General features: G+C 47.9%; 1 protein-coding gene across 1 annotated transcript in view; it reads right to left on the bottom strand.

Moving 5' to 3' along the window:
- Positions 1–5,357: 5,357 nt before the first annotated feature.
- LOC8053896 (cytochrome P450 2J2) overlaps positions 5,358–13,674 on the bottom strand; it is a 34,360-nt gene continuing 26,043 nt past the window's right edge. Inside the window, exon 8 of the mRNA XM_042290383.1 lies at positions 5,358–5,536. Within this exon, the coding sequence (XP_042146317.1) occupies positions 5,358–5,536 (179 nt within the window). The remainder of the gene's footprint in view (positions 5,537–13,674) is intronic.

The following is a 13,674-nucleotide window of genomic DNA, read 5'->3' as shown; positions in this document are numbered from 1 at the left end:
TGACCGAGACTGTAGCCTTCGCTGTTTGCCAAATTGTAATGAAACGAATTACAGTAGCTACTACTCTAAGTACCCAAGGCCTTCATACTTTGGAATTTAGTTTGACAAGAATGTTCTACCAGCAATCACTATAGACTCGGTTCAGCACCCATTGGAATCGAATGCTGCATTAGCGTTCGACGTGAACTGGGGCCCGTTCATGTGCTTTACGCCAAACAAAAAAGTGACTCTCATGTTGCTTGATGGAGTTTTGCAAAGGGTAATTGTGTCATACGTTTAGGAAATCTCCTGTTATATAAAAACGCATCAACACATGCTAATGAACTAGATACTCAGAAGTGTGTTCGTCTTTGTAATTGACAAGTTGCTGCAGTTATTTTTTTTTTTGTCGAGTGTAATATTAATTTTTGGTTGCTGGGCCCATTTTGTGCTCATGGTATGCTATCATGGTATTACAATGTGTGTAAAGTTTTAAATATCCTCTCAACAATGCCTACAGGGGTCCTTGAAGGGAATGAATAAATAAACATTTTTATGTCACTGAAGTTTGTTTTCGGATGAACCACTTGTTCAGAAGAGGCAGAAGGAGTGCAGCCCCATGCAACAGGTCTGCCAGTTTGGTTTTTCCCATTTAAAAATATTGGGGGTCAGAGATGCAGGTTCCCTCAAAAGCTCCACCGCATGCAGTGAACACAATTCTTTGGTGCGTAGACTCTGAAGGCGTAAAGGCTGGAATGTGAATATGATGCATACACGGTTAGTACATCGAATATGTTTAGTTCCACTTGATTACATAATTATTGATTCTTATCAAACGGGTTCGTAACAAGTTCTTTCTGAGGCAGTATCGTTTCAGGCGTTCAGTCGTAGCATCTTTGCTCCTTCTCGGTTGACGGTCCTGGTACGTTAGTGTTCAGTTTGGTCGGGTGGCGACTTTGACTGATGACACCTTGTGATCATACGTCATGTGCCGCCGCTGACTTTTGATGCACTGAAGCTGAAGGGCTGGCTTTTAATCTGCAAATCTTTCTGGCAGTTTTCTGCGTCAATGAGGGAAGTTCAAGCATGAATTCCTTAAGTGGCCCTGCCTTTTAATGTACCGATGACGTGATGGCTAGCAACAATATTTGTTTGCTATCTAATCCACTTCACTTACATTCCGCTACTGGCGATTTCTCCTGCATGCCGGGATCACTGAAACTTGTGTAGGTCTCATGTGGCAAAGTGCAGTCGGGTGATGCTTCGTGTTCAATTTGTGAGAACAACCAACCGTTCTATTTCTTGAAGCCCCTCAGCAGCACTCTTCCTCAGAGTTTGAAGTTTTTTGCTTCGTGGAGTGGACACGAATAATTGATGTCGGAATATTATTATTGCCTTTCGACGACGACCGACACTAAATCAACTGTCATGGCATTGCTGTTTACCTGCTTTGTCCTGCTTAGTTTAGTGTAGTAGCATGTGTCGTGCTTACCTCCCGTCAAGGTGATAGGGATCAAAAGCTTTAGGGTAGTGTCGGCGCCAGGGACAGAGGCTGCCGAAGATTCTCCTCAATGCCCCGCGGACGCTCCTCGAGACGTGGTCAAGGGTTGTTTCGCACGAACCCTCGCAAGCCCAGAGATTGATACAGGCACCCCCGGTGGACATGGACGGCCTCACGTAGTGGTAGCAGAGTGGTATAGTCGGTCGGTCATTCGCAACACCTCCATCTTCCTCGGTGTACTTTGTTCAGTGCGGACCTACACTCGTTCTTCCCGACGTCACGAGTACTGCGGCTTTGGGGTGTCCCGTTGAATTGTTATGCTAATGGACAGCAGGTGGCGGTCGTTGTGCCGTTGTGGCTAAGTCACCCTCGGTTCATCAGATGCCTCTTCGCTCGCACAAGTCTCTTGTTGAAATGCCTGTTGAATCTCTTCTCGAACGATATTAGTGATCTCAATAGAAGCCGGGCGACTGATGGCAGGAAGTAGCTTCCTGATGTCCTCCTGGATATCATTGTGTATGATTTCGCGGATGTCTGAGAGGCTAGCGTCGAAGTCGCAGCTTGACGACTCGAGGGTCGAGAGGCTGGGGAGTTGCTGATAGTGACGGGCTCGGGCATGCAGTGCACGTCCAATCTTTGAGGCCTGGTTGATGAAAGCTTTGACTGTTGTCGGAGCGTTGCGGACAGAGGTGCTGAAAAGGTTGCCCCTCACATGAGAGACATGAGGATTCTCAGCATCTTTTCTTCTGCAACAGGAGGGCACGCGCGGGCGCTCAATCAGGTGCAGAAAGTCCTCCACGATGGCACTGTTGCCCTCGTTGGGGCGCTGTCCTCGACTGAATGAAGTATTTGGCCCTCTCTCGTCGATGATGTCTGAAAAACAAGTGCTTCAGCTCAATCTTGCAAACTTCTCGCGACGCTGAAAGGGATTCCTGGTTTTCAAACCAGTGCCTGCCAGTTTCTTTCCCTAAAAGTATAGGTTCTGCGGCTCCAGGTCGTCTTTCCACCCATTGTGTCGGGTGACATGGTCATATTGTTCAATCCAGTCTTCGACGTCTTCATGTACCTTGTCGTGGAAAGGCGTTAAAGTGCGAGGTGTGACGGGCATGCAAACAATGGTAAGAGCGGACGCGGTGTGCTGCTGCAGGATTGTCATCGTTGGCTTAGCCTGTTCTAGTTTTTCTGGAAGCAGGCCGAATTACCATGGTTCTTTCTGGTAGCAGCGACTGGCTTGGATTTCAGGTTCTTCGTGGTGTATTTACGGGGCTCGCTCGTGTGGGACTTGCTCGTCTTGCGATTTCTCTGTCGGACTTGGGATTGGACTTGGTTCGAGGCTGGCTGTGGGTGTAAGACGTGGTACAGTCCACCACCCTTGTCCTGTTGTCGGACAACTCGGCTGAGGGCCGCCAGGGAGCGCACAAAGTGAAGTGCTAAGTGTAAAATACCCAGCAACTCCAACAGAACATAGGATGACAGCCGATCATGGCCCGGAACTTTCCAGAATAATAAAGATTGCTAGGACTGGACCAAGCATCCATGAAAATATAACAAAACTGCCAGAAGAGAGTTTATACTGACCAGTAAAGAAGCTGCATTGCTTAAGTAGCATTCTGTCCGAATATGTCAACTCCTTCGGGGGTTTTGACGACAGCCGTTGACGAAATGAACTGAAATGAATGTGGGACCACATTTCTGGCAATGAGCAGCTGCAGACTGTCGCCGCGAAGCGGCGTAACCGGGTGCGTTGCGTGTAACACGGGCTCTACTGATACATGCGCGATAAAATGTCCATACAGTTCTAATAGCGAGGTATGATTAAACGTTTGTGTCAACGAAACGTGCGTCATACCAGCGGATTCAACACCAATTGCAACTCCTGTGCTCCGCAAAAGTGCACGTCTACGCCAGAACATTTTTGGAAGCAGCACAGCATCACCTAGCATGGCATGGGAACTACCAGCTCAAAGGCAGCTGTTCGGTGCGCCGAAAACTCGTGCTCCGTGAAAGTGCACGCCCACCCCGCAACAATTTAGGAATCAGCACAGCATCATCTTGCACGGCACGGAAACTACCAGTTCTTCCTTGCGCCGCACAACCAAAGTGAGCCTTCGATCGTTTGAACGAAGCAGCACCGCACTTACACACTGCGAAGCACGACTCACGCAATTTCCATAGCTAAACTGTGTATTCAAATACATTGCACACGCTTCACTGCAGACCAGACATGTACGAGTTACAAGAAAGTAATTAAGTTAAATTACTGAGTATTGACCTCAGAAGTAATTAATATATTCTGAGCATTTGCCAACAATATTGTGAAGATACTTGCCTAATATTCTTGTGCCGCTTGGGATTCATACGGGGAAGGTTCCTTTAAAAAAGGGGGAGCCGTGGGCATCTTCTATTCATCAAGGCAGCAGCCCGTGGTTAGGGACGGCAAGTCAAACGCCTTGCTGGTCATAGCCCGTGGATAAGCACTGCCGCGGCGTCACATGATACTTTATTCTCGTTCTGACGAGGTTGCACAGATCTCTCCACGCTGATAACCCGTGAGGCACTCGTCTTGCTCGTGTTTCTTGCGGAAACCACCACCAACTGGAAATATACCGCCAGCAGCACCTGGGCATCCATCGGCAGCGAACAATACACAGTTGTCGGGCGGCGAAGCGTTGGTACCACAACATCGCAGAGCTTCTGCACGCTAGGCCTCGGTACGCGGTAGTATCACAAACGGCGATGATCAGTGATCATTTCCAGTGTCCGACGAGTCCTAGGCGCCCGCTGCTGCTGTAAGCCTCTTTTTGCGTCGCGCTGTTCTTCAAGCACGAATGCTACGTAGGCAGCCTTTTGGACGAATAGCTGCGAAAAACTTCGTAAGAGGAATTGGGATTCCGTCGTAGATTTTTGTCTTATCACACGCAAAGGTTAAGAACATTTTGCTTTGAGAATAAAGACAACTCCGTAATTTTTGCGTAAGTTATATTTATGAACTTTTTTGTCCTAAGACAACTTTGAGAATCCGTCCTCCATGTTGGAAATAAAACTGAGTACATGATCAATTAAGAGAAGAGAGTGTTCTGCCAATACAATATTACATTTTTCACTAGACATTTTGAGCCCAGTTTTGTGTTTGATAACTGTAGTCCCATGTATTGCTTCCTTTATTCCCAGTTTTGAGTAAATGCAAACTTATGTAGTTACGAAAAAAATCGAGGCTATGCTGATGTGTTATCGGAAAAGAATATTACAAATTAATCATTTTAAATGTTACTGAGCAAGTTCACATTGAGCTCAAATCTAGACCTGCAACTTACTTTCTGGCCACAACTTACCTCTAATAAAAAGCAAATGAAAAAAGTAAATATTACAAATATTTAGGATGCCACGCATAAAAATATTTTGCTATAATATTAGCATGCGGCCTATGGAAGCCTATTAAAGAGTATTTTACGGGATGATATATACACAAAAATTATATCTGACAGCAAGCATTTATTTATTCCTGCATTATGGTACTCTCAATGCCCACGGACCATTGGAGGGAGCGTAGGCAAGTAAACACAACAAAATAGACAAGTATGAGTTAAACGGAGGCACGAGTCTATTACGAAATAACAGTTAGCAACAATAGATTTAAACAAACCTAAGTAGGGTAGTGCTAGTAATGATGCGGGCAGGTAGTTCCGTTCTGACGAAGTTTCAGGTATGGATGAATAAGCTGAGGAACGACAGTGAGGAATGCCACATTTGAAGGCAAGGGTTCGCTTTAACAAGAAATGCGTTCCCTTGCACTGCTAGACATAAATAACTTTTCTTCTTACAGCGTGTTTGGAAATAATGTCCAGGATTTTCAGAGCATTCGAGGAACTCGAAACCGTTACTCCGGCATACGGGGTACAAAACAAAGTCCCTGCATCAACAGATCTGCAAACAGATCCGAACCTACGCTGTAGCTGGCCCCCTCCTCGGGCAGCACGCGGAACGCCTGCAGCAACGTTGTTACGCACAGAAAGATCTGAATCGTAGCCAGGGCCCCTCCGGGACACATTCGTTTTCCTGGAAATGATAAAAGAAAATATTAATGGTGCATTGCACTAAACGCAAGACTAACGTATTTTGTGGTCTATAAGTTGCACAAGTCGTAACCCCATAACTATCATGAACACCGTTGTATAACTACTTTGTACGGTCGGTGGAATTCATGTAGCCGCTTCGTACCATCATCGGTCCCCTCAAGGAGCCACCCGTTGGCGGGTGCCCTCTCTCCTTTGTATCCATTGTAAATACTGCCTACATCTAGCATCGCTAAAGTCAATTATTAAATCTAAAAAACAGTGCTTAATATAAACAAAGGAATTGGTTTTGTCCCCAAAGAAAAGCCGGCTATGTTCCGTATCAATACAAACTAGAGTCCGAGACAAATATTTCTCCCCTTGAGGCGTTTTTGTTTTGTTTTGTTTTTTTATTAAATCATATTGAAAGACAACGCCACTTCGGTAGTATTCGCTTTCCACGCTATATTATTAGGACCTGCTCGAGGATTACTTTACGGGGTCTTTTGATATAAACCGAGGACATGGAACCCTAGACATAAAGTAAAGTCAGGATTGTAGAAACTTTTGTTATATCGATCTAGTCCACGCAGATAAAAAAAAAACAAAAAAAAACGTAATTATTTTGCACAAAAAAACCGAACTGTCAAAATATTTCAAGATGTCGTAGCGAAAACTTCGGAATATTGGAACCCATTAAAAAATAAATGAAGAATATAAAGAAAAGTTCTAATATCACCCGAGACCAAAAAAAACTCTCTCGTCCTATAAAAAAATATTTGAATATTGCGAATGCAACGTCGAGTGGAATATAAAAACGCAGAGTCGGTATTAGTATTATTAAAACAAAATGCGTGCATATTCCAGCCATGTCTAACGGCCGTTGTTCTGCTACACGTGGTGGAGAAGTTGGAAGCAAAGTGCGATGTGTTTCTGTCTCTGCCTCTCAAAAAAGTCGTAAATTTCTCAAGAGCAATAGGGGCGAGCATATATAAATAATTCATCAAAATAAAAAAGAAGAAGGAAACAAAGAGACCGGGTAAATCAGTGTGCGTTATGCTTCTCAACTTTATGCAAAGAATGAAGGAAAGCTTTTACTCCCTATTGAAAAATTCGGCAAAAACTTTCAGTGACATTCGGTGGAAACGGGTTAATTTCCACTCATTTTCACCATAAACCAGCGTAGTTTACCAGTTTCTTGGTGGAAATATTACCGGCTGCCACTTCCAGTAACCAGATTTCGCTGGACCTTTTACCGGAGCCACTTACGGTAAAAATCCGGCAAAAACTTCCCTTGAAATTCGGCGGAAACGGGTTAATTTCCACTCATTTTCACCAGAAACCAGCGTAGTCACTTTCGCTGGAAGTTATACCAGAACCACTTTCGATTACCCACCGCTGAAATCCTACCGGAAGCCACTCTCGTTTGCCGGACACCGAACATCACTGGAAGCCGACGCAAGGGGAACGGCTAAAGTCAAGGAAGCCAAGAAGAGCAGGGGGACTGTGTTTGTAATGGCGGCCGCCAATGCAGCGGCATTCTCGTGAGTGCGTGTTTTAGCTCGAAACGACGTTGCAATTCTGCAAGAAATGCGACCAGCGAATTGTTTTGACGATCCATAAAGGTGGGCAGCGATCACCGGCAACTTGATATTTGCGACAGGCAAACGTCTGGGCCAGAGCAGGTACGAGACCACTCGAGCGGCATTCTCGTGAGTGCGAGTTTTAGCTCGGGACGACGTTGCAATCCTCAATAAGTGCGTGCAGCGAACTGTTTTGACGATCCAAAAAGGAGTGCACTTTCACCCCTTTTCATTCGAAACCATTTTACCAGTTTTGGTAGATTATTGGCCGGCAAACAAATTTCACTGGAATGCCACCGGCAGCCCCTTTCGTATACCATGCAGACGACCCGGTTTTCCTATAAATCTTACCCGAAACGGGTGACTCGCTTCCCTGTTTACCGACCTTCACTTGAAGCCGACGCGAGGGGAGGGGGAAGCCGCGACGAGCCGGCAACTGGGTGTGTACTATGGTGCCTCGCACCAAGGACGAGTCCCCACGCACCCTCTCCCTCGCATTGGGTTCGTGGGGAAAATGCAAGAGGGTCGTTCTGCTGACTTATTTTGATTTTCTTTTTTCTTTGAAGACAACCGGTTTCTTTGTCCGTCAACGAGCAACGGCCGGTCAGAAACGAACACTCAGTCTCGGCTTCGCGTTCTATGTGTTGCGACCTGTATCTTCCAAAGCAGCAGGGTGTGTAGATGAAAAGAATATTTTTCAGTGACCTTTTTCTTACGCCTCTTTGTCCGTCCGTCTTCAGAAGCATCCAGCGAGCGAAAAAGACTGAGCCCAAGATTTCTCAACGTCGGCGGATTTTCGTTTCGCGCGTTCGTGGTTTTCGCTAACCGTGCTACTGACGCCTGGTGCACCCGCGAGAACGGCATCAGGGACGACATTGTGAGTGTGTGCGGGATTTCTCAACGGCGGCTGATGTTCGCTCCGCGCGTTCGTGGTTTTCGCTAACCGTGCTACTGACGCCTGGTGCACCCGCGAGAACGGCATCAGGGACGACATCGTGAGTGTGCCCGGGATTTCTCAACGGCGGCTGATGTTCGCTCCGCGCGTTCGTGGTTTTCGCTAAGCGTGTTACTGACGCCTGGTGCACCCGCGGCGACGGCATCAGGGACGACATCGTGAGCGTGCCCGGGACTTCTCAACGGCGGCAGATGTTCGCTCCGGCGCGTTCGTGGTTTTCGCTAAGCGTGTTACTGACGCCTGGTGCACCCGCGGCGACGGCATCAGGGACGACATCGTGAGTGTGTCCGGGATTTCTCAACGGCGGCTGATGTTCGCTCCGGCGCGTTCGTGGTTTTCGCTAAGCGTGTTACTGACGCCTGGTGCACCCGCGGCGACGGCATCAGGGACGACATCGTGAGTGTGCCCGGGATTTCTCAACGGCGGCAGATGTTCGCTCCGGCGCGTTCGTGGTTTTCGCTAAGCGTGTTACTGATGCCTGGTGCACCCGCGGCGATGGCATCAGGGACGACATCGTGAGTGTGCCCGGGATTTCTCAACGGCGGCTGATGTTCGCTCCGCACGTTCGTGGTTTTCGCTAAACGTGCTGCTGACAGTATACCTGTGTATGTCCGTGTGCGCGGTTTTATTAGTTGAACTACCGTGCGCCTAGGACTTTACCCAGCGGCATTGTGAGTACCTTGAAAGATATCTTTTGCGACAAAGAACTTGCATGGTTGTTCCTATTTGGTCTGGTTGCTTTTGTCTACTGCTGTGCAAATTGTTTTACTGGTATGGACCCTGTTAAATAAACACATAGAACCTTCAAGTCTATATGGACTAACCACTTTAATTGTTACCGAATCGTCCAGCATCTGGTAAAGATAACCAACCACGTTTCACAGGATTCATCCTAAGTGCCTTCCGTTGACGTCCGAAAACAGAAAGAAAAACACGGTAAATTCCGGCCAATCTGGTGATGTTCTGGTAAATTATGGCTTTACTGGAAGTGAAAAGAGTCCCATAACCCAGTAAAATGGACGTTTCCTGGAAATAGACTCCCGGTAAAAATCTGGTGACATTCTGGTAAAATATCTGGTGGCATTCCGGTAAGAAGCCGGTAACATTCCTGTAAAACAACCGGTGAAATTCCAGTAACAGATCCGGCGGCATTCCGGTAAACTACGGCTTTACTAGCAGTAAAATTAGTCCCATAATCCAGTAAAAGAACCTTTTACTGGAAATGACATTCCGGTAAAAAAATATTTTTCAATAACGTACTGTCATTCTTTTCGGCGAACTCGATACCTTTCTCTGCCATTCGAAAGCTTTCAATAATTGGGGAGAAACTGCTGACGGGTGTATGTTTTAAAAATCAGAAACAATGTTTTGAAAAAAATATTTTTTACCGGAATGTCATTTCTAGTAAAAGTCTATTTTACTCGATTATGGGACTGTTTTCAATTCCAGTAAAGCTGCAGCTTACCGGAATGTCACCGGATTAGTACCGGAAGTATATTTCCAGTAAAAATCTATTTTACTGGAATATGGGACTCTTTTCACTTCCAGCAAAGCCAGAATTTGCCAGAAGATTACCAGATTGGCCGGAATTTACCGTGTTTTTCTTTCTTTTTTCGGACGTCAACGGAAGGCATTTAGGAGGAAGCCGGTGAACCGTGGTTGGTGTATGTTTACCAGATGCTGGACGATTCGCTAACAATTAAAGTGGTTAGTCCATATAGACCTGGAGGTTCTATGAATTTATTTCACAGAGCTGTAGGCAAAAGCAATCAGACCGAATGGGAACAACCAAGTCCTTTGCTGCAAAAGATGTCTTTCAAAGTACTCACAATGCCGCTGGGTAAGTTCCTAGACGCACGGTAGTTCAACTAACAAAACCGCGCAGGTTTTGTTTAGGACACACACACGTTTCCTGTCAGCAGCACATTTAGCGAAAACCGCGAACGCGCTGAGCGAGCGTCCGCCGCCGTTGAGAAATCCCGGGCACACTCATGATGTCCCTGATGCCGTCGCCGCGGGTGCACCGGGCGTCAGTAGCACGCTTAGCGAAAACCACGACCGCGCGGAGAGAACATCCGCCGTCATAGAGAAATCCCGGGCACACTCACGATGTCGTCCCTGATGCCGTCGCCGCGGGTGCACCGGGCGTCAGTAGCACGCTTAGCGAAAACCACGACCGCGTGGAACGAACATCCACCGCCGTAGAGAAATCCCGGGCACACTCACGATGTCGTCCCTGATGCGGTCGCCGCGGGTGCACCAGGCGTCAGTAGCACGCTTAGCGAAAACCACGACCGCGTGGAACGAACATCCACCGCCGTAGAGGAATTCTGGGCACACTCACGATGTCGTCCCTGATGCCGTCGCCGCGGGTGCACCTGCAGGCGTCAGTAGCGCGCTTCGCGAAAACAACGAATGCGCGAAACGAACATCCGCCGACGTTGAGAAATCTTGTGCAGTGTCTTTTTCGCTCGCTGGATGCTTCTGAAGGCGGACGGACTGAGGCGTAAGAAACAGGCCACTGAAAAATATATTGTTTCCATCTGCACACCCAGCTGCTTTGGAAGATACAGGCCGCACACATGCAACGAGAAGCCGAGACTGAGCATTCGTTCCTGGCCCGCCGTTGCTCGTTGACGGACAAAAAACCGGCTTTCTTTTAAAAAAAAAAAAAAAGGTCAGCAAAACGACCCTCTCCCACTTTCCCCACGAACCCAATGCGAGAGAGAGAGAGTGCGTGGGGACTCGTCCTTGGTGCGAGGCACCATAATTGCACACCCGGTCGCCGGCTCGTCTCGGCTTCCCCCTCCCCTCGCGTCGGCTTGGAGTGAAGGTCGGTAAACAGGGAAGCGAGTCACCCGTTTCGGGTAAGATTTCTAGGAAAACCGGGTCGTCTGCATGGTATACGAAAGGGGCTTCCGGTGACATTCCAGTGAAATCTGTTTGCCGGCCAATAATCTACCAAAGACTGGTAAACTGGTTTCGGATGAAAACGGGTGAAAGTGCCCACCTTTTGGGATCGTCAAAACAGTTCACTGCACGTACTTCTTGAGGATTGCAACGTCGTCCCGAGCTAAAACTCGCACTCACGAGAATGCCGCTCGAGTGGTCTCGTACCGGCTCTGGCCCAGACTTTTGCCTGTCGCAAATATCAAGTTGCCGGTGATCGCTGCCCACCTTTTTGGATCGTCAAAACAGTTCGCTGCACGCACTTCTTGCAAAATTCCAACGTCGTTTCGAGCTAAAACACGCACTCACGAGAATGCCGCTGCATTGGCGGCCGTCATTACAAATTAACTCTGTCCCCCTGCTCGTCTTGGCTTCCTTGACTTTAGCCGTTCCCCTTGCGTCGGCTTCCAGTGATGTTCGGTGTCCGGCAAACGAGAGTGGCTTCCGGTAGGATTCCAGCGGCGGGTAATCGAAAGTGGTTCTGGTAAGCTTCCAGCGAAAGTGGCTACGCTGGTTTCTGATGAAAATGACTGAAATTAACCCGTTTCCGCCGAATGTCGCTGGAAGTTTTTGCCGGATTTTAACCGTAAGTGGCTCCGGTAAAAGGTTTAGCGAAATCTAATCACTGGATGTGGCGGCCGGTAATATTTCCACCAAAAAAGTAGTAAACTATGCTGGTTTCTGGTGAAAATGCGTGGAAATTAGCCCGTTTCCACCGAATGTCACCGAAAGTTTTTGCCTGTATTTTTCAATAGGGAAGAACAGACATCACAAACTTTCAGCAGCGATTCCGCAAACGCGCAAGGAATGTACGTGTGAATATGACTAGCCCAGGCAGTATTCCCAAGGAAAGCCCAACTTGGCACAAGGTTGGCGCACAAGGGGAGTTAAGGCCAAAATGCGTCTCTTCTGCCTTAACTAGTAAAAGAAATAAAATTATGTTGTTTTTTCTGGCTCGCCACATAATTTATAATTGACAAATTGCCAGACATTAGTCAAAGTTACCACCGGATAATTGACAATCACCGGTGCAACCGGATTCTTGCACTAGCTCGGGAATCGATGCTTAAAGTTGCCAGACGAGAATGGAATAACCGACCTTGAAGCATAACTTGGTCATTTATTTTATTTGGTGATATAGGCTGTAACGAACGACCATCGCGGCACCACTTGGACGCGGAGCGCCCCCCCCCCCCCCCTTCTCCAACATTCCCGGGGACATGACTTCCGCTGACAACCTCGAGCCACGATTAACTGCCCCGCTGCGCGGGTGAACACCCGTACCGTTTACAAAAGGGGTAGGCAAGCTGTAGTCGATACCGGCTCAATTAAGGTGCTGAAAAAGAAAGACTTTCTCCTCGAGGAGTCCAAGCAGGAATCAACCGCCACGGTGATCCGTGCTAAGCCGAAAGAGGGAGATGAGCCGTCAACGATAGCTGCCCGATTATCGGCGTCCAAGGTCCTTTCCGTCCCGACTAAGGAGGGGAACGGTATCTTTCGGGCGTTCGTGCCCTCTTGGAGTCAACAAAATGATTAACCTGTGTGTGCGCTTGTGCGTGCTCGTAGGCAGTGCCTGGACGTTTGGGGATGACCTTCTCGGGGTCACCTCGCCGTAGAATCCAGGAAGCAAGGCCAAATCTCAAGCGTCCCTGCGGGAATGGGTGCCACTACAAGCCTTGAGGAATCGGCGGAGCAATAAAGACCGGCGTTTGAGCCGGAAGTTTCGTCATCCGAAGCGAGGCACCACGTGACTTCATGCTTCCGGTTCGTCCGGTGCCGGGCGTGGTTCGTCCAGCTGTATCGAGATCCCTTCTTGGCCTGGTAGCCGTGCTGTATTTGCGGTGAAAATGGTTTACAGCTCCGCGATACGTTGTTCTAACGCAAGCCATAGAGGGCATAAGTTGTTCCAGTTCCCGTGAAACAAAGCATGGAAGCAACGATGGGCCGTCGCTGTTAAGCGAGTGATGGAGCGAGGTGACCTGTGACAGACAAACGTCGGTGACCGTTTATGCGCGGCCATTATGGTTACAGGCCAGTACAACGTGTTCTCTCTTTCTTCAGGTAGGGGCCGCGGGAAATAACGAGCTCTAACAGTCTTTTGGCCCCCACCAAGAAGGTCTCGATTAATCGGCGAAGGGGTGAGCACTGCTTATCGTACAAGGCATCCGCGAGAGTGCGGGATGCGATCTCGCAGACAATCAGTTCATGGCACGACGTTTCGTCGACATACAGTGCCATCGCCAGGCTTTTAATCGTTACATCGACAGCTCGGATTAACATTTTCTGTGATGAGCCGCCGCAGACTGTTTCCACGAAGCGGCGTGAATGGGTGGCTTGCTCTAATATAAATAAACAAAAGGACAGGTCCGCTTTCTGTAATATAAAGAAACAAAAGCAAATGGGGAGCAGCTTCATATTCACTGACAATAAAGCGGTACTACGACCCTGCGCAGCTCATATCAAGATCGGTGCTTGTTTGTGCATGCTTTCTCATTCGACATCCTTAAAAAAACGTGCTGGAAGGGGGGAGGGTTATGGTAGTTCACGGGGGACAACTTAGTTCAAGTGCCAAAAACGCGTGAGTGTTAAAAAGCAAGGATAGTCACATAGTCAGATGTCGTCGAAACTAACTTTTGTAGAGAAGTGGCGTTTCAA

Source organism: Ixodes scapularis, unplaced genomic scaffold (genome assembly GCF_016920785.2).
Source record: "Ixodes scapularis isolate PalLabHiFi unplaced genomic scaffold, ASM1692078v2 PGA_scaffold1__304_contigs__length_218370807, whole genome shotgun sequence".
NCBI lineage: Eukaryota > Metazoa > Arthropoda > Arachnida > Ixodida > Ixodidae > Ixodes > Ixodes scapularis.
This window is presented reverse-complemented; position numbering and strand designations above follow the sequence as displayed.